At 35.9% G+C, this 25,987-nt stretch overlaps 1 protein-coding gene across 2 annotated transcripts in view; it reads left to right on the forward strand.

Moving 5' to 3' along the window:
- The first annotated feature begins 712 nt into the window (after positions 1-712).
- PRIM2 (DNA primase subunit 2) overlaps positions 713-25,987 on the forward strand; it is a 379,634-nt gene continuing 354,359 nt past the window's right edge. The window contains exons 1-5 of one of the 2 annotated variants that reach the window (XM_074237283.1): positions 713-821; positions 3,246-3,408; positions 5,364-5,467; positions 8,793-8,872; positions 12,350-12,470. In XM_074237283.1, coding sequence (XP_074093384.1) covers positions 3,255-3,408; positions 5,364-5,467; positions 8,793-8,872; positions 12,350-12,470 — 459 coding nt within the window. In that variant the 5' untranslated portion in view covers positions 713-821; positions 3,246-3,254. The remainder of the gene's footprint in view (positions 822-3,245; positions 3,409-5,363; positions 5,468-8,792; positions 8,873-12,349; positions 12,471-25,987) is intronic. The other variant, XM_074237284.1, reaches the window with a different exon arrangement.

Raw genomic sequence — 25,987 nt, forward strand, 5'->3', positions numbered from 1 at the left:
AGCTCACAGTCTAAGGGGTACGACATGTACAAATAAGACATATTTCAGATAAACTGCAGATAATCCTAACAGGAAAGGTGCTAGCATTATTGGTAATCATTTCTTGGCTTCCGCTTCCTCCCTAAGTATATGTCCAATTCATTATGTAATAATTATTATTTGTAAAAGGCTTCTTGTTGAAAGTAGGATTTTAGAGGAGACACGAGGAAACCAGAAAAAAAATAAAAACGAAGATTCAGTTAACAACATTCTGTCACATTCTGACGGAGAGAGACGTCTTATATAAATCAGAACAGTTTAGATAAATGCAGAATAAATGGGTGCGTGACTGGCATAACCAAGAAGCAGGAGCGTGGGCAAGGCGGCACGAGCAGGGGCACGAGCGGAGGGAGAGGGGAGCGGAGCGAGGGGAGGCGGGGCCGGCGCAGAGGGAGAGGGGGCGGAGCGAGGGGAGGCGGGGCGGAGCGAGGGGAGGCGGGGCCGGCGCGGAGGGAGAGGGGGCGGAGCGAGGGGAGGCGGGGCGGAGCGAGGGGAGGCGGGGCCGGCGCGGAGGGAGAGGGGGCGGAGCGAGGGGAGGTGGGGCGGAGCGAGGGGAGGCGGGGCCGGCGCGGAGGGAGAGGGGGGCGGAGCGAGGGGAGGCGGGGCCGGCGCGGAGGGAGAGGGGGCGGAGCGAGGCGGCTGCGACGCAGAAAGGGGGCGGGGCTGGCGCGAGTCGTGACGACTTCCGGCTCCATCCGAAATCTCCCGCCTTAGAGAAGAGTTGACTCCAGGCTCTGGAGAGAAGCATCTCTGCACTTTTCGGAGACTTGGTAGTGTTGCCGGTAATAACCTCGCGTGGGCATCTTGGGACACGTTTCCTCTTTGCAAACTTTAAGTGCATTATGTTTCCTGAGGGGTTGGGAGGATGGAGCGAGGGGCTAGATGCCGTGCTGGAGGGAGAGCCCGGGATCCGGGCGGGTGGGTGGTGCGTGAGGTGGGGCCTGCTCGCCTTCCCCAGCTGCTCCCGGTCAGGGAAGCCGGGAAGGTAGACCACGGAAATTCCCAAGACAGAGTTTGTAGGGTCTTCCTGTTTTGGATCACAGACAGTAAGTGCTTAGTGAAATGTTTGTGGCCCGCGTGATGGGTTTGAGAGCCTTTGAGATCATGTCTGAATTTCACCTTTCTCCACTTCGTAGCTGTATGACCCCTAGGCAAGTCACTTGACCCTTCTTAAGATACAGATTCCTCAAGGGGTTAGTACCAGATGTAGGATAAATATAGCGAGAAGCGATTGTATCTCTGTTGTTCATTCGTTTCAGACCTGTCTGACTCCTGGTGACCCCGTTTGGGGTTTTCTTGGCAAGAGTGGTTTGCCATTTCCATCTCCAGCTTCTTTTACAGATGAGGAAACTGAGGCAAACAGGGTAAAGTGACTTATCTATAGGTCTGAGGTCAGATTTGATGATCTGGATGAGTCTTCCTGACCTTAGGCTGGACAATCTATCCACTGGGTCAACATAATGGTATTGACAAAAGTGAGAAGTGATTATGTCTCTTTATCAATTTATATCCAGTTTTACTATGAACATAGAAACAATTGTCCTTTTTTATAGACTTTCCCCATAGTTTTCTTTTCTGATCTGGTTTTTTGTGTGTGTGTGTGTGTGTGTGTTTTCTTTTTTTACAAGTCAGTGGGGGTAAAGTGATTTGCCCAAGGCCACACAGCTAGGTAATTATTAAGTGTCTGAGGCTAGATTTGAACTCAGATCCTCCGGACTCCAGCCCCGCAGTATTTTCTTTTTTTCTTTTTCTTTTCTCTTCTGAGACCAGATTTGAACCCAGGTACTCCTGGCTCCAGGGCTGGTGCTTTATCCACTACGTCACCTAGCTGCCCCAGTATTTTCTTTTTTGAAAAAATTTATTTATTTAAGGCAAAGGGGTTAAGTGATTTGCCCAGGGTCACCTAGCTAGGCAATTATTAAGTGTCTGAGACTGTATTTGAACTCAGGTCCTCCTGAATCCAGGGCTGATGCTGTATCCACTGTTCCAACTATAGCTGCCCCTCTGATCTGTTTTATAATTGAATTTTACACATATCACACTTCATTGTTTAGATTATACATTGCATCTTTAACATTATTTCATTGTTTATCTTTGTAAAATATAATATATGATCAAAACTACTTGTGAGTCCATTCACTTAAACATTAACTGTATAAAGTAAAAATTTCTATGTGGCTATACCATTTAACTTTTCAGTGGCCAGTTGATCTGTGTAGGTATAGCAAGATTTCCACTCCAGAGTTCACGCTAATGAAAACACAGGTCTGGATCAAAAAAAAAAGGAGAGAAAAATAAAAGGTTAAAAAAGCACCTATTTCATAATATTATTGTAAAGTTATATGTAAAGCAATTTGTGAGACCTAAATGACAGTAAAAATGTTTTATATTATTAATTACCACAGATTTTATAAGTGAAATGGACTGGCTGGTCATTGCAGTCATCCTTCTACTCCTACCCTAATAATTAACTCATATTTGTATAGTTCTTTAAGGTTTATGGTGCATTTTCCTTACAATAACCCTATTAGAATAAGTATTAATAAAAAAATAGTAATAGACAACATTTACCTAGTGCCTACTATGTACCATACTTTATACAATTATTATTATTTCATTTGATCCTCATAACTTCTCCGGGACATAGTTGCTATTATTATTATTCTCATTTTACAGTTGAGGAACCTGAGACTGAAGTTTATTGACTTGTCCAGGATCACAGCTGTGTGTCTCAGACACAGTTTTTGTCTGAAGTTGGATTTGAACTCAGGTCTCACTAATGAGTTTAGTGTTACAGACCTCACCTTGAATCTGGAAGTTCTAAGGATTGTTGTACAGTTGGTTGTATTTAGAGCTATGAATTAGCAGGAAGCATTGCGCGATCATTATTTTAAAAGCTAGATCTGTGATTTTATTAACAAAGGAAACTCCCAGTAAGACAATTCCCTCTTCCTATACAGATTAGTACCTGTTTTGCAATTTATCATCTTAGAAACTTGCTGGAACCCTAAGATGTAAAGTTACTTGCTTGAGGTTATACAAACAAATGTGTTAGTGGTTGAATTTGAAAACCTATGTTATCCTTACTCTGAGACCAATGCCATACTGACTCTTAATATGTATTTTGGTGAAATTTAGGAACTCCCCTCAAATGGGCAAAATTATCTTGCTGTATTTTCAACTAATCTTTTTCTTCTTTGCTTAAGATAACAAAGATGCAATTTTCTGGACAAAAGAGAAAGAAACTAAATCTGGCAGGTGACCAGAGGGGTGTTTCCTATCCTCATAGCCTTCAGTTCTACCTACAACCTCCTTCTGAAAACATATCTTTGATGGAGTTTGAACATCTGGCTGTCGAAAGGCTTAAATGTGAGTGATATTTTACATTTGAACTGTTAGACTTGAAATGTTTAAGGTAATTTTATATCACTTATTTCTTTCCCATTCAGGTACATGTTAGCATTGAATTTTATTTTATCATATTATTGATTTGAAGTAGGCTCTGAAAGAATTAGTACTATTGGGAAGGATAGATGTTACTTTCCTTTTTAAAATTTTTTTTGAATTAATAATAATATTTTTTCCCCAATTGTATGTAAAAACAATTTTAAAAGTTCATTTTAAAAAATTTGAATTCCAGATTTTCTTGCTTCCCCACTTGAGATAGTTGGCAATTTGATAAAGCTTATAAACATTCAGTCAAGCAAAGCAAATTCCCATTTTAGTCATACTATGAACCAAAACACAAGAAAAGCACAAAAAAGAAAAAACAAAATAGTTTCTTTTGTTCTGCATTTATACTCCAGAAGTTCTTTCTCTGGAGATGAATAGCATTTTTCATCATGAATCCTTTGTAATTGTCTTGGAGTATTGTATTGTTGAGAATATCTTAATGATTCACAGTTCATCATTGTATGATATTGCTGTTACTTTGTGTAGCACTCTCCTGGTTCTGTTCATGTAAGTCTTTCCAGGATAAGTTATTTTCAAAGAGCCACTGATTTCAAAGTGTAGCAATCTGTTCATGGCAAGCATTTTTGATGACTTGGTATCTGAGTTTCTTCATCCCCTTGGTATCTCACTTCATGTAGCTATGAGAAATTCTGCTCCCTTCTGACTTGTTTAGTTTATGCCAGGAAAATGAAGTAGTCTGTCTCTCATTATAGAATATAGTTTGGAACTATGCCTCCAAAACTGTTAAACTGTGTTTACTTTTTGTCCCAGAGATAATACTACTAGATCTGTACCATATACATATATATGTGTGTGTGTGTGTGTGTGTGTGTGTGTGTGTGTGTGTGTGTGTATATATATATATATATACACATATATATATTATTTATAGTAGCTTTTTTATGATGGCAAAGGACTGAAAATTAGTGGTATCCATCAACTGGGAAATAGCTTAATAAATTATGATAGGTGACTACGATGAAATACTATTGTATAAAGAGGGGAGAACAATTTATACAAGAACAGTAACATTGAAAGACTTAACATTGATGAAGTCAATGATTAGTTAGTTCCAGAGGATTCACGTTATCAACCCTCTGACTCAGAAATGATGAGCTCAGGGTGGCTAGGTGGTGTAGTGATTAGAGCACTGGCCTTGGAGTCAGGAGTACTTGGGTTCAAATCCGACCTCATACACTTAATAATTACCTAGCTGTGTGGCCTTGGGAAAGCCACTTAACCCCATTGGCTTGAAAAAAATCTTAAAAAAAAAAAGAAACGATGAACTCGGGCTGTAGATTAAGATATATTTTGCATGTGACCAATGAAGAAAATTATTTTTGCTTGATTGCATATTTGTTTCAGAGGTTTATTCACTCATTGGGTAAGGGAAAGGAAAAGAAAGTGGATTTCCTTAATTGGGAAAAGTAATAATATAGCACTTTATATTGTCCCCCACTTGAGCTGGTAAGCAATATGATAAAGCTTATAAACATTCAGTCATGCAAAACAAATTCCCATTTTAGTCATATTATGAAAGAAAATAAAAAACAGCACAAAAAATAAAAAAAAATAGTATGCTTTGATCTGCATTTGGATCATATCCAAAAAATAATGTGGTAATATCTAAACTCCACATACTAAATCTAGGACATGAAATGAATAGAGAGGTAAAGTGAATTCACTAGGAATTTGAGATGAATCAAATCTGATCTGCCAAAAACATTGATGCTTAAATTTTGTGATAAGTTCTAAATGAACTTATGAGTTAAACAAAGGATTTTCCCCCTCTTGTTTTAGTTTTTAAAAGCCCAAATCATTTCTCATTTTTCTTTTATAAAACTTTCTATCTCTTGCTGTGAATTTTATAGTGCTCAAGATAGTTGAGAATCTTGGTGTGAGCTACGTGAAAGGGTCTGAACAATATCAGAGTAAGCTGGAGATTGAGATTCGAAAACTCAGATTTTCCTACAGAGTAAGTACAAATAAAAATATTTTCATTTGCATAAATTATTATGTAACCACTTCTTCTGCCATTGTTAGATCCTAACATCCCCTCAAACTGTCATCTTATATCTCTTTTTTATCTGTATCTGACAATTTCTTATGGGGAGAAACTGACCATATTCATTGTGTTCTCTTTCTCTGTTCTTGCTCACTGCTCTACTCTTTGCTGACTGGCTTCCTGCTCAACTTGTGATGTGTCAAACTATTCTTTTTTCTGGGCTTCACATACTGCAGACCTTTTTTTTCATCACTGTATCTTAGTTCTGGTTATCTCCCATGTTTAAGTGAACTTCCTTTTTACCTCTGCCTCTTAGAATTCCTTTTTTTCCCTTTGAGTTCAAGGACCTTCTATTATATAAAATCTTTCCCTATTTCTCCACAACAGTTAGTAGTCTTATTCACTAGCTATCTTTTAACTATTTTGTGTTTTTCTTTATGTTTATTATGTATATACAATATCAGTCATCATGCATTTATAGTGCCAAACTTTTCACTAGGCACTAGTAGGAATAGGAATATGGAAAAAAGAATTAATGTCTGTATTTTAATGAAGAAAAAAATATATCCGTAAGTATAAAAATGCATATTCTTGCAAAAATACATATATATAAGCAAAAAGTATATATAGATACATACAACATATAAATACAATATATATAAATTTATATATGTATTTTTCTTCTCCATTGGAACAAAGAGATTATTTCTTTTTTTAATATCCCTAGCTCCACTAGTGCCTAGTGAAAAGCTTGGCATTATAAATGCATGTTGATTGATATAGCAGATTGATGTGCACATATGCTTCTGTTATTTGGATCATTGCATCTACTTTGGTAACAAACATCTTCTAACTGCATATTATATTGACTATTAAGGTTATTATGATGTATTTGTTTCAGCACAATTTTTTTTACATTTTCTTATCAAATTCTCTTTATTGAAGTTTCTTTAGGAAAGGCTGATATTTTTTATTGTTTGATTTTGGAAGGCAGTGGGATTAAGTGACTTGCCCAAGGTCACACAGCTAGGTAGTTATTAAGTTTCTGAGGTGACATTTGAACTCAGGTCCTCCTGACTACAGGGTTAGTGCTCTGTCTATGGTATTTTTCTTTTCAGGGAGGGTAGGGTTGCTAAAAACTCTTCTAATTGTGTTCACAAACATGTATTAATTTTGATCTTTTTTTCCATATCCAGTTAGAAGTCACATCTTATTTATTCTACCCCTTTGATATCTTTTACATCTATCTCTTCTCCTGTTTTCTAGAATTACTATCCTAGTGTTACCCTTCTTCATTAGCTGGTCTTGCAGTAACCTCCTAATGGTTTTTCCTAGCTCTATTCTCTTCCTTCCCAATTCTTAGACCAGCAAAATCTTCCTTATGCATGACTCTACTCAACTTTCAGTAACTCCCTTTTCCTCCTCAAATAAAGCTCATACTTCTCAGACTTGCATTCAAGATCTTTCATCATCTGACAACACTCTATACTTTCAAACTCCTTGTGTTCTTTGTTCTTGCCAACTGCACCATTCACCATCCCTTATCTGAGTTTCATGTCTTTCAATTGCTTCTTTTCTGTAGGCTTAGGGTGCTGTCCACAATATCCTTCAGTTCAAAAAATCAGCAGCAGTCTCTTTGTTCAGACCCTTCTTATGTATTTTTTTATATTATAATTTTCTTAACGTATCAAAAACCCTTAAGGGCAGAGAGTGTATCTTATTCAATCTTAGCTGCCAACTGAGGTCTCTGTAGATTGTTGTTGTTGTTCAGTCATTTCAGTCGTGTCCAGCTCTTTGTGACCTATTTGGGTTTTATTGGCAAGCATACTGGAATGACTTGCCATTTCTTTTTCCAGCTCATTTTACAGATTTAGTAACTGAGGCAAACATGACTTGTCACATAGCCAGTAATGACTGGGGCCAGATTTGAATAGGAAGATGAGTCTTCCTGACTCCAGGCCTGGCATTCCAGGCTGGGCTACCTTGCTGCTCCAAGTAGGTTGTAGACACTTAATAAATATGTATTCAAAGTTGTTCAAGTTTGACTTTTCCCTGACAGTAATAATAAATAATAATAACAAAAACAACAACAACAACATTTTATGGTGACATTTTATACTTGTTTAATTTTAAACACGTTTAATTTTTCCTTTTTTTTTTTTTAAGAGAGTTAGTAGTTATATCACATCCTGTTATATCATGATTGTAGTAACTTGCCCAAGGTCACACATTTATGGAATTATTAAGAGTCTGAGGCCAGATTTGAGCTCAGGTCCTCCTGACTCCAAGGCCAGTGCTCTATCCGAGTAAGTTTCTTTAATCCAAATTATACTTTGCCAGGTCACAGAGTGTTAAGAACATAGATTTAGACTGAAAAGACTCATCTAATTTAACCCCCTCATTTTATGTGTGAAGAAATTGAGGCTCAGGAATTTTGTCACACAAGTAATAAGCTGTAGAACCTAGATTCAAACCTAGATCCCTTATCTCCAAATTCTAGAAATAACTGCCAGTGGTCTAGTTGAAATAACTCCAGACTAAGATTCAGAAGGGCTTGAATTTAATAATGCCCTCAGACAAATGCTAACTCTCAACTTCTGTCTTCAATTTCCTCAACTGTAAAATGGGTTAATAATAACTTGTATCTTTGAGGATCTCTGTGAGGATTGAATGAGATATTATTTCTAAAGGCTAGTACTGAGTATACAAGAAGTATTAGAGTGGCTACTTGGTGTGGATAGAGTGCTGGGCCTGGAGTCAGGAAGACCTGAGTTCAAAGCCTCAGACACTTACTAGCTGTGTTACCTTGGGCAAATTGCTTGCCCTGTTTGCCTCAATTTCCTCATCTGTAAAGTAAAGAAGGAAGGAAGGAAAGTGTCTGAGGCCATCTGTAAAGTGCAGAAGGAAATGGTAAACCATTCTAGGATCTTTGCCAGGAAAACCCCAAGTGGGGCCAGGAAGAGTCAGACAAGATTGAACAACAATACAAAAAGTTTAATAATGCTTGCTTCCTTTTCTCCCTTCCTTCTTAAACCTAGCATCCTTTCCATTTTGCTACCTTGTCTCTTATGGTAGTTTTGTGTCCTTGGGGAGGGGAGGAACATGAATTGCTTCATGGTTTACTGTTAGGTGACGATTAATATAATATCTTTATCATTCACTAAATATTTTTTTCAGTTGATGAACATGTGTGAATTATGTGGATTTTAAAGTTTTAATGTTTCCTTTTACCTCAGTATTTTCTTATTCCTTTAAATTTTTTTTCTGATTAATTTAAATATTTATTACTCTGTAGGAAAGTTCAGATGATGAATTTGAAGCACGAAGGAAGGATCACATATCTCATTTCATCTTGCGTCTTGCTTATTGCCAGTCGTAAGTATGCACTGATTTTATTTCTGGTTCATGGATTTCTGGGTAGTTCATAGTGAACTTAGAAGTCTTGGGATGTGGATTGGTACAATAGGAGTTGACATGTTATAGAATTTCCTTGAGCAAGATTAAACAATCAGTATGGCCATTCATACCACAAACTGAACATGGGTCAACTTAGGTAGGCCCAGCTGTCTGACATGGCGGTGAGAATCCCTGGCCAACTTGTGTTCCCCTTTCTACAAGAGAGACTTGGCAGCCAACATATAATCAGCTCCTCTCTTCCTCTTCTCCACACTCCAACATACTCAAAAGGGTTTGGAATATTGGCATATTGCTTTAGAAAAATGCTTCTCTTCTTAAGATTTAACTTTGCATTATTGTAATTTTGTATGTAAAATTGCACGATTTTAAAATAACTCAGAATTTTGAATCCTTTGTCTTTTCCCCTAAATCTGTGGATTTCTTCTCTTTGAGTTCTGAAATATCAAAATAATAGAATTTGAATAGAAAGGGACTTGAGAGAACATCTCAGCCTTGTCCCTCATTTCTTTTTTAATAGCTAATGCAATTGAGGTCCATCAAGATTAAAGTTTGTCCAAGATTGCAGAATTAATTAGTGATAGAACTGGGAGAGACTGGAACCTAGATAATAGGACCATAGATCCAGAGTTGAAAGGGACCTCAGTGATCATCTTGGCCATAACTTTCCTTTTACAGATGAGGAAGTTTACCTTAGGTTCAGGGAAATTATGTGACTTGCTCTAAGAGCTATATGTAAATAAGCAATAGAGGTGGAATTTGAACTCAAGTCCTCTGATTACAAAGCCAGTGCTCTTTCAACACTCCTATCCTCTGGGTGGCCTGTTCAGTGATTTGCTTACTTATTTCTTTAAACAACGAAATCATGCTAATGTCAATTATTCATAATTGTTTATAATTAATGAATTTCTGAAGCAGTTTTTTTTTTAAATCCTCCTGAAACATGAATTTTGGCATCCTAGTATATTTGAGAGATTTGGCTGAATGTGGTACCAGAGTAAAGGGAATATAAAGATGAGTCAAAATTAAATTGGAAGTAGGTAAGATAAGAGTTGAAAATTGGGGAAAAAGGCAAGAGAAAGTGAAAATGATGCTAAGCATGGACAGTTTTTGTTAAGAATTTAGCATCACTAAATTCTGGTGTAGTAAAGTGGATGAGATTGATTTTATTAGCACAATTAAATGAATTTTTATTGCTATTTGCTGTGGAGTCTATCTTTGGTTTATATTGGTCATGAGTAGAACAAAATGAAAATTGGAAAGGAATGTGTAGGAGAGTTTTGATAACATTTTTTTCCTGGAAAAGATTTAGCATACTTTTCTTTTTGGTTTTTTTTTTTTTTTTTTTTTTTTTTGGTTTTTGCAAGGCAATGGGGTTAAGTGACTTGCCCAAGGTTACATAGCTAGATCATTATTAAGTACCTGAGGCCGTATTTGAACTCAGGTACTCCTGACTCCAGGGCTGGTGCTCTATCTACTGCGCCACCTAGCTGCCCCCAAGACTTAGCATACTTAAGAAAAAACCAAAGAAAGTCCTCTCACTCAAATGGGATATGAACTTTTTCTGAATTTTAGGTGAATGTTTAATCTTTTTCTTATAATAGTGCTCAGATAGGCCCAAGTATGTTTCTAAAAAATGGTTATACTTTACAGTAAAGTAAAAGTCTTGCTTTTTTATTTCCATATTGCCAACTGGGGGGGGGGGTTAGCTGTTATCTTTCTTTTAAATATATTATTTTCAATATTAATGTTGTTTTGTTACATATTCATGCTTTTGATTTATAGATTGGCTGGAAGATGATCTAGGAGTGTGTGCAAATGAATGTGAGGGAAATTACTGGGAGATTCTTCTTACATGACTATCAGTGGTCTGAATGTTTTGAGCTTGTGATTTAAAAGATACCTTATGCCATCTTATTTTTAAATTGTGGATGTGTTTCTATGAAAATCAAATTTTTATAAATTGATTCATACTGTCCTGAGAGTAGTTTAATATTTAAAGTAAATTATCAGGTGAACTATTTTTTATAAATGGATTAGTTATTTTGTAATTACAAATAATTGCCTAATTTAACTGCTTTGTGAATTAAGGGTTTTTCTTTTGCTTTTTTAGAAAAAAGTGAGGCACACCTATACCTACCTAATATTATGACTTTATAAAATTTAAAACTGCAGGCAAAACTTTTTGTTTATTTAGAAATACCTAAAGAAAACATAATTTTGTCAAATTATTTGTGATATCTTTATAATATATTAAATATTTGGAGATAAATCTAATCGTATGTCATAACATATTTAGTCCATCAGACTTAGCTTTTTAAGTAATTAGTAAAACCAAATAAAAGAGAATCCTTTGGGATTTAAAAATTTTGTCGTATCACAAATAACATAAAGCTTTGGAAATATTTCATTAAAATAAAGTCCTTTGGAAACTAGGAAAATATCTTTTCTGGGCATTCTTAAAATAATCATTTATCTATATTCTTCCCATCCTGCTCCATTTTAGTTAAGTCAAATCAACTAATATTATACATTGTCTGCTTTGTTAAGTGCTTGAGACCAAGAATGGTAACGGTCCCTTCTTTCTAGCAATTTATACTATTAGGGCTGTGTGCATGCAAATAACTATGTACCGATATGAGAGAGACAGGATAAATTGGGGGGGGGGGTCTCAGAGGGAATGAACTAAGATTGAAGTCAGACTTATTGCAAAAGGTAGAACCTAGACTTGGACTTGAGGGAAGCCAGGAAGAGAGATGAGGAAGATGAGTGTTTCAGACAGGGGTGGGGGTGATGTGCGCATAGCCAGGGGAAGCATTTGGAGTCAGGAGATGAATATCTTGGTTGAGGAATAGCAAAAAGGCAGTGTCACTGACTGGATAGATAGAAGAGAATGTGGAAAGAAGTAAAGGGATCAGGTTATTAAAAGCCAGAGGATTTTATATTCTATCCTGGAGATATCAGGAAACTACCAATTTTTATTGAAGACTGAGGGAAGGGGTGGGGCAGTGATGGGGCATGGGGGTGATATGGTCAGACCTGCACTTTAGGAGATCAGTTAAGGATTGGAGAGTGAAAGGAATATTTAGGGGGTCGGAGATACTTTAGGTCATGAGACCAACCAGCAGGTGATGAGAACTGTCAAAGTTAGGGTTTAGTTTAGTTTTATTTTTCCCAGGAAAGCTTAATTTTCTTAATTTAGAACAATCAGTTTTTTTATATGTACAGGAATCTCAGGATCTTCTTTTTTGGAAAATTTTAATTTTAATATTTGATAAGCTTATTGTCTTTATTTTTAAGAATGCATCTAATTTTCACTGACTGTCTCCCTGGAAACAGCCTTTTTTAGGCTTGGCTAATGTTCTTAAATACTTTTTAATAAACATTTCCAAGAGTTGTGATCTTTGGGTTTGTAACCTAACCTACATTTCTTCTCAGAGAGGAACTCAGGCGCTGGCTCATTCAGCAGGAGATGGACCTGTTTCGATTTCGATTCAGCATTCTGCCTCCTGACAAGATTCAAGGTTTCTTAAAGGATAGCCATCTGCAGTTTGAAACTGTAAGGATATTTTAATAGTTTTATTTTCTTGGTATTTACATTTGGTCGCTTTTATTATTTTTGTGATTTGAAATATATCAGGGAGCTTCTATTTCATTAATGTTGCATGTTTTTTATAGATCTACAACCCAATGTTTAACTAAGTTAGTTATCATGAATTACTGGACTGATAAAAAAAAATCATCACTTACTTACTATTCTCTCAGAACCTATGCTCATGCTCAGATGTAAGACATTCAGGTTATCTGTAGGCCTACTCTCAAACTTTGACTAACCAAGACCTAGATGTTACAGCTGAGACTATTATAATTAGTAAGTTCAGACCTACCTCTGTTTCCTCATCTGAGAAGGAAATGGCAAACCACTTCATTATCTTTGCTAAGAAAACCCAGGAGAGGTCATAAAGACTCAGACATGATTGAAATGACCAGCAACAGACCTTACATGTCTTTGAGAAACCAAGGCTACCAAGTCTTGGAATTGAGACCTTTAATGAAGAAAGTAATAAATTACTTTAGTGAATTAATTTAGAGGACTGTCTTGGGTTATAGGCCAGGGTAACTTACCTTGCAAAGTTAGGTACAATTCTGAATGAAAAAAAAAAAAGACATTTAACGAATTGAAAGACATTTCATTATTTGTGGTATAACCAGCACAATTTATCTAGAAGAATATAGAATTCTTCTAAATTCAGAAAGAAATAAGAGGGCAAGGGGATAGGGTGGGAGAGAGAGAATAAGGGAGAGACTCTGGGTGGGGTAGTATGGGGTAGCAGTAAAACAGAAGGGATAGCATAAATAGTCTGAGAAGGATAGTGAGGAAAATTAGGAAGGAAAAAATAGAGCAAGTAATTTTAACTTACTGTGTGAACTGGATGAATTGTTTATCAGTTTAAAATGTGAATTCAAAAATACATTGTTTTAAGGAAACACTATAAAAAATGAGTGATACACACAAAAATAAAAATAAAGGTCAGAAGTTGAATTTATATTAAAAAAACAGGAATGAATGAAGTAAACAAAATCAGGACAACATTGTACACATTAAAAGCCACATTGTATCATCATCAGCTGTGTTACACTTATCTCTTCACTGCAATATAAATTCTAAAGGACTTGTGATGGAAAATACCATCCATATCCAGTGAAAGACCAAAACATACTATTTTCGTTTTTTAAAATTTATTTTATGCTTTATATATTTTTCCTCCTCTCATGGTTTTTGCCTTCCTTTTGTTCTGATTCTTCTTTCACAATTTGACTAATATGGAAATATGTTTATTATAGTTATACACATATAACCCTTATTAGATTACTCACTGTCAAGGGAGGAGGGGGAGGGAAAGAGAGAGAGGAAGAAAACTGTGAAACCCAAAATCTTACAAAAAAATGACTGCTGAAAACTATCTTTGCATATAGTTAGAAATATAAATACATTTATTTTTAAAAAGGCAGGAGTAGTAATCATGATCTTAGATAAAGTAAAAGTTAAAATAGATTTAATAAAAAGAGAAAAACAAGAAAACCATATTGTTAGCAATATTATTCAATATTGTTTTGCACCATTCAAAATAACTAGATAGTATAAAATACTTGAGAGTACACCTGCCCAAACAGACACAGAAACTGTATGAACTTAAACAAAAAGCACTTTTTATACAAATAAAGTCAGATTTAAATAATTGAAGTAATAATTATTGTTTATGGTTTATGGAAAGCCAATATAATAAGAATTGCCTATGTTATTGTGCCATCCCTGCCTCCCCAAATTATGTTACTGACTTAGGAAAAGTAATAATAAAGTTCATTTGGTAGAACAAAAGGTCCAGGAATTTCAGAGAAATCAGGGAAAATAGCTGTAAGGGAAACAGATTTAGCAGTATCAGTCCTTAAACTGTATTTCAAGGTGAATGCAGTGTTGAACTGTAAATAGGGTAATTTCTATTTTAAATTAAAATTTTCAGATATCAATAAAACCAGTGTAGCTAAGAATAGAAGGAATGCAAAAAAATTAGGAAAAAAAATTTCATAGACAATCCCTCAGTATATAATTGGATTGGACTATTGCTGCATGTAGGAGATGATGATTTAGAAAGATGATTTAGAAAATTATGGAAAGAACTGGACCTATGAATGAAGAGGCTATCCACTTTAAGAGGTGGATGAAATGACAAATGGAAATATGTATAGTATGGTTTTACATATATGGGTGTGAGAGTGTGTGTGTGTGTGTGTGTGTGTGTGTGTGTGTGTGTAGATACTTATGTCAATTGTAGCCTTTTTTTTAGGGTGGATGGAGAGGGAGGGGAAAAAGAATTAAAGTAAAAAGTGCACAGCAGAGAACAAAAGAAAACCTACAAGGAAGCAAAGAAAAGCTGGGCAGGTTTGGAAACAGTGTAATATTTATTGTATAGATTTTTTAAAATAGAAATTTATTGTTTTCTATTAAATCCTCTTCTGTGAATATGACAATGTTCTTTTTTCATTTTCTAAGTTTAAAATGAATAAAAAACATTTTTAAAAAAAAAGTGAGGCACATTGAACAGAGGGTTTGGTTGTTTAGTGTATATTGGGTTTATGATCTTTTGGGGGATTGATTGCAGTGAATATGAATTTCAGAACTGGTGAGCATAGAAGCAGGAGGTTTGTAGGAGTGCTTGACTACAAGGTGGTTTGGACCAGTCTGTGAGTGGAGGTGGGGGTACGGTTCAGCCAAGTCAGACAGTGAACACAGGAAAGGTATCGTGGAGTGAGCAAGACTCTCCCTGCAGCTTCCTGATTGGCTCCTCTTAGTAAATAGACTTATTATTACTCTGGGTTCAGTGCATCTGCCTGGTAAAATAGACACATAGAAAACAGACAAATTAATCTCAAGGGTACTAACTCAATACAGTTTCCCCAAGAAGAACGCAGGTATATTTATAATTGATAAAGCCAGTGTAGACTGGTGAAATTTCCAAATGTGTACATATGGCAAAATAGTTTACAGCATGGGACTTTATCTTTTCTAACACCTTTTGTTCAGTGCTGCAGTTATCTGGGAAGTGAAAAGCAGAAGCCTGAGAATTTTGTAGGCCTCAGGTCTCAGTTTTCAATGGTGTTTACCTGTGATCACACAATATTAGGGAATTTAGTTCTTATGTGATCCAATTCCTTTGTTTGTTAGATAAGGTAGTTAAAAAATTCGTTCACAGTAACAATACTAATTGTTATTGCTATACCAAAATATTTTTACGTCACTGTTTTTAACATTTTATTTCTCAGAAAGATGATCTAACTTTGTATTTTATTATTCTCTTGAAAAATAGAACATCTAAACTGTGTTTGATTTTTAGGAAACTGATGCAAGTTATGTTTTATTTACTGTCTTTGAAAAAGGTGGAAAGAAATAATAGAATGATAGCATTTAGAACTTTAGAGACCATCTTGTTCAACTTCATTTATTTTTCATTTTGAAAATTTTTTTGGATAAATTTTGTTTTTCAATCTTTCTTTAATTATCCAAGTTTATTCCTCTTCTCTCATTTACTCCAGAGACCCATTTGTTAAAATAAGAATACAAGATAGGGGGCGGCTGGGTGGCGTAGTGAATAAATCACTGGCCTTGGAGTCAGAAGTACCTGGGTTCAAATCCGGTCTCAGACACTTAATAATTACCTAGTTGTGTGGCCTTGGGCAAGCCACTTAACCTCATTTTCCTTGCAAAAACCTAAAAAACAAACAAACAAACAAAAAAACCCAGTTAGGATACAAGATAAAGAAATAGGTATCAAAATTAAACAGTCTGTCAGTCCATTCTGCCAATACACATAATTTTTTACTTCCATAGTTGCTTACCCTAGCAAAGAAGGGAGGAAGCATATTTGGTTTTCTTCTTTAGGGCCAGTCTTCAAGCTTTTAACCCAGTACCTTAGGTTCCAAGTGTAATGTTTTTCCCTCTGTGCTGTACCTCTCATATTTTTACATAGGTTTTTCTTTAATTGTTTTTGTTTAGAGTCTCAAATCTGGCAGAGTTTCATTTGGTAGTTATCCCTGTGACCCAGTTATTAGGGTTGTTGTATTCTGAGTTTTATTCTTGACTCTAACTGCTTTAGTGTAATTATCTGGGTCAAAATTTTATCTTCTGACATGATTGATTGCCAACTCTCTACAGTGGTAGTCAAAACTGAGCTTGATAAATTTGTCTGAAACAAAGCAACAGAAAATTGCATTTTTTTTAAAAGTTTGTACACAAGTGTCTAGACTTTAATTTCTGAAATTGTGAAGAAGGGCTGGACTATCTTATTTTTATTCATTCCTATTTTTACTCTGTGTCTTTGTGACTAGTTTGTTGATTTACCTTAATTATGTTAGAGTACAGAATGAATGACCAAAGCTATATAGAGAGTATTAATTCTTATTCATTTAGATGTTTAGGAAAAAAGTTAGGTTTTTGATGCCTGTTAGCTTGATGGACAAAGAACTTCCTTGCTACTCTAATTTAAAATAGTTGTCTTGAGGTCTTTTAGAATTTTATTCCAAGGACAGTAGAAAAAACTATATTAGTCCTTAAAAAAATTTTTTTTAGAGTAATCATTGCTTTTGTTCTTAGTCTGGGACATGGAAGAATTTTTCTTTCAGTTTAGAAATACCTATATTTCGGGTCTTACTGGGGAGACATTGACTGTTTCTTAAACCTTTACATTTGAGCAAATAACATGAAGAAAACCATGATAGCCAATGTTATTTAAATAGATGTTGCTTTAGTTTTAGAATCTGGCCATACTTTAGCGTGTATGTCTGTCTGTATCTAGATATCCATCCATCCATCCATCCATCCATCCATCCATCTGTAAATACATGATTATTTATCTAGAACTGTGATTTTTATTAGTGAGGGAAACTTCTTTTACTGATAGAGATCAGCAATTATTCTGTAATTTAGAGAGTTTCCTGGGGACCTTAAAAGATTAAGTGACTTGTCCATGGTCACACAGTTCTGGCCATATATTAGAGGTGTGTCTTGAATTCAGAGTTTCTTGATTACAAAACCAGCCCTTTATATTCATTATGGTATACTGCCTCTCTTTTTCCATTCCCATCTGATATTAATAGATTAAATAGTCTTATATTGTGTTCCTTATATTCATATTTCCTAAATAAGTGTTGTATGTGTGTGTGTGTGTGTGTGTGTGTGTGTGTGTGTATATATATATATATATGTATATATATATATATATATATGTATATATATGTATGGATATAAGTATACACACATATAGTTTAAATCTACATAATTTATGTAATTACAATTTGTAATTGAGATGAGAGTAATGTGTTTGGTTCTACCCAGTTTCAAGCATATAATGACATGGAGTAAGACTCACAATTCAAATCCTGATTTCTTCAAGAAGCCTTTCCTGGGTCTTTCTCACTACTAGTGCTTTCTCTATGTGATCATCTCATCTCGTGTTTATACTGTAATATGTCTTTTCTGCAGTTTGTGGTTTTCATGTTGTCTCTCCATTGGAATGTGAATTACTTGGGGACAAGGGTTGTGTTTTTATCTTTTTTTTTTTAAATTCCCATTTCCTTAGCATAGTGAATGGTATGTATTAAGCACCTAATAAGTATTTGTTTATTATTTAATTGATTGATTCCTTACACTAGGGGTTCTTAACTTTTTATGTGTCATGGACATCTTTGGCAGTTTGTTGAAGTATATTGATCCCTTCTGAGAATAATATTTTTAAACACTTGAAAGCACTTGTTCCAATGTTTTCATTAGAGCTTAATGAAAATAAGTAAATGAAAATTTTAAAAATGATTTCCCATCCAAATTTATAGAGTCTATGAAAGCTGTGAATGAATTCCTGGGACCTCAGACTAAAAACCCATGATTTAGATGCTTTTAGTAACTCGAGGTGTCAGTTAATTCCTCTCATTAGAAGCTCATGTACTTATTGAAGATAATCTCTATCAGTTAGTGATATTTGTTAAGTATGTATTATGTGCTAGGAACTGTGCTGGGTGCTGGATATAAAGAGACAAAAATGAAACAGTTCTTGACACAAAGTCCATTGGGAGTGTATGTATTTGTACATCTTTGTATATGTGGGTATGTATTATATATTTTATATATAATACACATTTATACAGACACACAGACATATATATATATATATATATGTATATATATTTGGAAAATTGCCTTCTATTTCTTTTGTATGCTCGTGTGTGTGTATATATACATACACACATACACATACACACACATACACACACAATAAATTCAAGTTAAAAATTCTTTTAGGTAGGGGGCTAACAGCTGGAGGATCAGGAAAGGTTTGATGTAGAAGGTTGTATTTGAGTTAAGTTTTGAAGGAAGAAAAGGATTGTGAGAAGTAGAAGGGAGGAGGGACAGTCAGTAAAAAGGCATAAAAACATAAAAAGAGATAAGATGTGTGAGGAACAGGAAGAGAGTTATTCGAGCTAGGACATAGACTGTGGAAAGGCAAATGAGATGTGTAAAAACCCTAGACTGCTAGTTTGGGGCCAGGTTGTGAAGAGCTTTGAATGCCAACCAGAGCAATTTATATTTGATCCTTGGCTCAAACATTGGAGTTTGAGTGGGGGACTGGAATGGTCAGATTTTAACTTTTGGAATACCACTTTGGCTGGTGTATATTGGGTGACTTGGAGCAAGAAGACCAAGGAGGAGTCACGGTTGTGCAGGGAAGAGGTTCTGAAATGGAGTCTTGGCCATGAGTAGAAAGATGGGCACAGATGAGAGAACTGTATAATTATAGAAATGAGAGGATTTGGCAACTTGATTGGATATTTGGTAAGGGACAGGGAAGATTTGAGAATAATACTGAAGTTACACCCTAGGTATCATTAATATCTACCTAACTCCCTTTTTCTTAAGTGATCTCTTAATGACTCTATTATGTTGGAAATTTCAAGGCAACATCAAATGTAGGTTTGAGAAATATTTTAGAACCATCAAATCTTTCAGTATACTTCAAATATTTTAACATTTAGGTGATTATATGCCTGTGAGCTCCGGCCTCCTTTAGGATGGGGACTATGTTTTGTCCTTTGCATCCCCTATGTTATATGTTTAATTTTATTTGTTGAATCAATGAATGAATCAGATTTCCTCTGTAAAGAAAAAAAGATAAAGGAGGAAAAAAGATAAGGAGACTTGTTGGTAGTTGTATTGACAATATACCTGCTTTATAAATTGAGTCTTATTTTGAGAGAGAATTTTGAGGTTTATGATGGCTAGCAAATGTAAATATATTTATATATGGGAGACAGCTAGAAGGCACAATGGATAGAACCCTGGGCCTGGAGACAGGAATATCTGAGTTCAAATTTGGCCTTGGACACTTATAACTATGTGACCTTGGGTAAGTCACTTAACCTCTGTTTGCCTCAGTCCTCAGATGTAAAAAATGGAAATAATAATAGCACCTACCTCTCAGGGTTATTACAAAAGTCAAATGTGATGATAATTGTAAGGCAATTAAGTATAGTGCCTGAACCCATTGTTTATGCTATCTAAATGTTAGCTGTTATTATTAAATACAATTAGAATGAAGAATTGTTAGAATTGACCAAAAGAGGAATCAACTATCTTGGAAAGTAGTGAATTCTTCCTCACTAGAGGCCTTTTTAATTTAATTAAATTTTATTTTTATTAGAGGTCTTCAGACAGAGCCTGGGGAGATGCTTGTCAGGGGATATTGTTGATATCATGTTTGTTGGCATGTGGTTCAGAAGAGGTGGCCTCCTTGGGGGGGGCATCCAACTCTGTGATTTAGTAACTCAGATTTCTATGGTGCTTTAAGACTTACAGTACTTTCATAGGACTGGAGGGAGGCTGTATCATCCATGATGATGTTATAATGACGATGATTTTTCTCAACTTACAAATGAGGAAATAGACTCAGAGGAGCTGTCTTTCTCCACTGCCATATCACTTTGTAGAGTTGTTATGGCATTTGTGGGAAATTTTATGGTCTAGGAATATATTGTTATTCACTATCAAAAGGCAAGTAGATAGAACTCCGAGGGAAACAATATCTTTGAAAACAGGAAAAGAGGCATGCAGGAGCTGAAATGTAGGATTAATTGCCTACTCAAGATAAGAGTGCTGGACCTGGAGTTGGGAAGACTTGAGTTCAAATCTAGCCTCAGACACAATTTGCCTAATTTCTTTTTGCCTCAGTTTCCTCAACTGTAAAATGAACATCAGAAAAAGCTCCACCTTACTAGGGTTGTTATGAGGATCAAATGAAGTCATAGTCATACTTTTAACGCATTCAGCATACTTTCTGGCCCATGGTAGGTACTATATATATATATATATATATATATATATATCTCCTTTTATTTCTTCTTAGCATTGGTTACATTTAAATAGTATCCAAATAGTTTGAACTAGTAGGGATTAACCTTGATCTTCCTTCCTGGAATAAGCTCTTCATAGTTATATCTCTGTCATGTTTGATACTAAGTGTTATTTATAAGATGCAGCATTTACATTCAATAAATAATTTATGAGTATTTATAAAGCAATAAAATTGCTACATGCTGTGCTGAACAAGCACGTTGCTGTGAAAGTTTGACCAATGGCCCTGCTTGAGGAAATGTAAAGACAGATTAATTTGGGCCTAGTCATTTATGACCATAGTTGCAAAAATACAACCATGATAAATGGCCTTTGTTGGCAATATCTTAAAAATCCTCAAGATGGGGATATTTCTCAGTGAAAGGAAGTGCAAAGTATGAAGTGAAAGCCATTTCTTTACAGGATACAGTTATGTACTCTGAGATTTTCTGATTTGTGAAAGACTTTTGAGTGTGGTGATTATTCTATAAAAATCTTTCTGAATGACTTTTGACTATCACATCCCAACTGAGTATGTTGCTGAGATTATTTAATAGAATTAATCATTAGTGTCATAGATAGGGCTCTGACTTTGGAGTCCATTGATATGGGGTCGAATCCTACCTCTGTCACTTACTGCTTGTGTGACCTTGAGAAAATCATTAAATGCCTTTGGATCTCATTTTCCTTACCCAGAAATAATGATAATAATAATAATAATAATAATAATGATAATGATGATGATGATAATAATAATAATAATAACTAAAATTGATAAGATCCTTTAAGGTTTGCGACACACTTTACACATATCTCATTTTATTCTCACAGTAAGCCTGGAAGGTAGATGCTATTATGAATTCCATTTTATTGATGAAGAAATTAGAGCACATAGTGGTTCATGACTTGTCCAGTGGCACACAAGTAAATGTCCAAGACTTTATTTGAACACAGGTCTTATTGACTATCTCTTGTGTCATCTAGCTGCCTTTGTTAAAGGCTTGAATTAAGTGAATTCTGAGATAATTTTCAGCTCTAAATCAATGATGGTTTTATCTGTGAATGACAGTGGATATGCATAGTTTAGAAGTGAAAGAGGAGATCTAGGAAAAGAAGAAAGGGAGCTGTTGAAAGAGAAAGAAAAAACAAGATATATATATCTGTATATATGTATATATGTATATATATATATATATATATATATATATATATATGGGGATAAGGTTTCTCAGATTACAGGCAAAAACTCAGAATATGGATGGAAGTCACCTTTAAATGAGAAAGACTTGTTTTTCTGTGTAATTCATTGTCCCTCTTTTAGTTTGTTTCCTCATTTGTAAAATAAGGGGGGCTCTATTCATGATTTCTCAGATCCCTTCCAACTCTGAAATTCTGTGACATCTAAGGCTTTTTTTATGCTTCTAAGAATGGTAGTCAGCTTTTTTATGCATGGGCTGCTTCAGCTGGTAATAATTTAGACTTTTTTTCCCCCTGGGCAGAAAACCTTGGCCCAATGCCTTGGAATCAGAATGATAACCAGGGACTGCAGACATAATGAGTTTGCAGGAAGTCCTCTGTCTGGGTAAAGTCAGTGAGTGAGCTGAGCCTGTGATTCACTTAACCCAGGTGAAGTCATTGTGGGATCGATAATAATAGCAATAGCTAGCACTTATATTGTACTCTTCACTTATCAAAGTGTGTTAGAAATATTAGTTCATTTGATCCTCCTTACTACTTTGGGAGGCAGACATTATATTATCCTTAATTTGTAGATGAGGAAACCAAGGAAGTTAGAGGTTAAATGACATGTTCTTCGGGGTCACACAGCTGGGGAGAAACAACTCCATTTCCATTGCAACATATAGCTACTAATTAGGATCAGCCTTTTGGGGCTGCCCTTGAACTTGAAATACTTCTTCATTTCTTTACCAACTTTAGAGGATATTCTAGGCCCTTGGGCAAGTTGGAAGGTAGGATTAGGGGGATTAAAGGTTTTTCATACTTGTTTATGGGTTTATGAAGCAGGATGGAGGAGACAATAGTTTGATACAGAAAGAGTTGAAGCCATCTCTTCTTTGAGTACTATAAGTCACAAAGCATATTACTAAATCCATGGGTAAAATTTCCCCAACATGAATATAACTAGGTGTTAAATAACACTTAAATAAAATGAAGTAAATGCTGACATTTAAAATGACAGGGCTTATCAAAAAAGACTATAAACACAGGTGTGTGATATTGAGTTTTACATTAATTTAGGAAATTAAACATTAACAATAAACTTAGCAAGATGATTTGCTGCAGGTGACTGAATGGCTTGACAGTTCTTGACAGGAATGGAAATTAGAATGCTTTCAGAGACTTTTCCTGAAAGTGTTATTCTGAATTGTTCAGGAGGTCTCTTAATACTGTGATTCTGCAAGTGAAACCTAGCATTCCTTCCAGATCACTTCAGGGCCTTAAGAGTACATAGGGTGATGGATGTGGAGTTGGGAAGACCTTGGTGGAAATCTTGCCTTTAGACCCCTATTAGCTGACCTCTCTGAGTGTCAGTTTCCTCATCTGTAAAGTGAAAGATTTTCATTAGATGCTCTCTAGAGTGCCCTGCAGCTTCAGTCTTATGATGGAAATGATGACTATCCTACATGATGTAAATGACTGGCCACAGGCAATGGATCAATGGATCACTTCATGCTCAGTTATCTCCTCTGATCCTCTTCTCCAGTTTGAAGATCCTTTTGGTATTTGAAATGTTTCTCATATATCTGTTTTCTAAGATCCCATTCTTTTAAAATGTATTTCCTCAAACTGCACATTCCCCTTTATAAGCTAGTATTTCTTTAGAATAGGAATTGAGAAGAACTCAGAAACCTGTGTCATTTAAACTGCAAAAAGACAGAATTTGGTCAGTCACATAGCTTGACCCCCTTGTAGGAGGGCCAGGTCACCACCCTCCTCCTGAATATAGGTTTCTTACCCCCAGATCCAGTACACAACTGAAGTTCTCCCATCACAACTCCTGAAACCACCCTCACACCAAGCTATAGTCTATAATACTCATTATTCAAATTGTCATCAGCAAGTAGAGCAAATCTCTCCATAATCAGTAGTTTTGTTTCTACACATGTAACAACCTATCTAAGGATCATGGCTCTCTGGATAACTTCTTCTAAGTTGCTTCTTCACAACCACACTGACCAGGATCAGCCTTGAGGTGACTTTCTGATTTAAGCAGGTGACGGAAATAGCTTGGAAGAATAGTAGCACCTCATTCCTCATGTAAGTCTGAGGTCCTACCCTGTCCTCCTTTTTAATTTTTAATTTTTTTTATTTCATTTTTTTAGGTTTTTGCAAGGCAAACGGGGTTACGTGGCTTGCCCAAGGCCACACGGCTAGGTAATTATTAAGTGTCTGAGGCCAGATTTGAACCCAGATACTCCTGACTCCAGGGCCGGTGCTCTATCCACTGCGCCACCTAGCCGCCCCTCCCTGTCCTCCTTTTAAAAAATATCTTTTGTCCTTACAGTGTACTCAACTCTTGGCATTATATCCATAGCCTTGTTTTCCTTTGTGTGTGTGTGTGAGAGAGAGGGGAACACTTCTTTTTCTTGGTTTTTGGAGACAGAACTCTAGTTTCTCCTGGGTTGCTTTGGAATCCTGAAAATTTTTTTGAAAGTTTATTGACATATCACTGTGATGAATATTTTGACATATCACTTTGCTGAATGTTTCCTGTTGCTCTTTTCCTTTGCCTCCTTCTCCTTGGCTGGATCAGGAAGAGGGTCTCTGATCCCTGTGGAGCTTGTATTACTTGAACTGATAAAGCCAATAGCCTGCTCTATCATGTTGAAAAAAATGACCTCGCCAGGCCAATTCTACCACTTCCTAGGTCCTCAAGGTTTTGTTCAGTCCCAGTGACAGTCTGCATTCCTTACTTCCCATCTACAGTTTTCTCTTTCCTATCCTGAATTCAGGGTTGTGCCAGATGACTTGAGGTTTCCCACTGATGACAGCTTTTGCTGTTCTCTTTCCTGCCACTTAGGTTATTTTGCCTGGGCACCAGGCTCTGAGCTGGATTCCAGACCTGGGTTCTCTCTCTCCTATGCCAGTCCCACCCTGTAGCTCTCAGAGTTTTCTGTTTGCTCCTTCTTTTGAGGTTTCACATTGTTGTCTAGCTCAGTGAGCATATCCATAAGATCTTTTGAGTGATGAAGGGCAGGGTTAGGCAGCATATCATTTCACATTGTCTTAAAAATCTTCATTAAAAGTGTTTTCTTCCCACCCTAGAGAACTCTTAGTGGGATTTGTTCTTATACTCCAGTAGCACCATGGACTTGTATTTTGCTTGATGCTTAGTATTAAACTTTCCAGGATCCTGAATCTTATAATAATAATAATAATAATAATAATAATAATAATAATAATAATAGTTAACTTTTATATAGTGCTTACTAAGTGTTGGCCACAGTGCTAAGTGATATTATCTCATGTGATCCTCAACAGTCCAGAGTGGTAGGTGCTGTTACTATTCCCATTTTATCATTGAGCAAGTTGAGGCAAAGGTGTTAAATGACTTTGCCAGTGTCACACAGCTAGTAAGTGTTGGAGGCTGGATCTTAGTTCTCCGTGTGTTCCACTTAGATGATAATTAAACATTTATTGGAACTCCAGAGTAAAGTTTCCCAGCTGTGGACTATCTTCTAATAAGAGGACTGTTTAGTCCAGATGTGTTAACTTGACACCAGTTGATTGAATCAGACCCATAAAACTCAGGACTCAAACCAGATTAAAATGTAATTGGAAAGTATTTAACAAATTCCTGAAAATACAAATAAAATAGAAATAATGGTAATTTGTGCTTACTTAAATCATTATGGGTGACCTGCAGAATTTCATTTCTAGTTCCATTGACTTACCCAGTCCAAAATAGCCGTTCCCTGCTCCACAAAGATGTTAGGTAGGTACTCAAGGCTTAAAAGCTGCAAAAGTGTCTATAGAGACTGGGTCCTAAACACTAGGTACTAGTGTTCCAGAAAGGCCAGGTTCTAGTTCTACTCCCTTTAAGTGGAAATATAATCACTGACTTCTGTGGAATGGCTAGTATTGGAGATGCAACCCTAGGGGGATCCTATTTTTCTAAG

Source organism: Macrotis lagotis, chromosome 5, assembly GCF_037893015.1.
Source record: "Macrotis lagotis isolate mMagLag1 chromosome 5, bilby.v1.9.chrom.fasta, whole genome shotgun sequence".
In the NCBI taxonomy this organism is placed as follows: domain Eukaryota; kingdom Metazoa; phylum Chordata; class Mammalia; order Peramelemorphia; family Peramelidae; genus Macrotis; species Macrotis lagotis.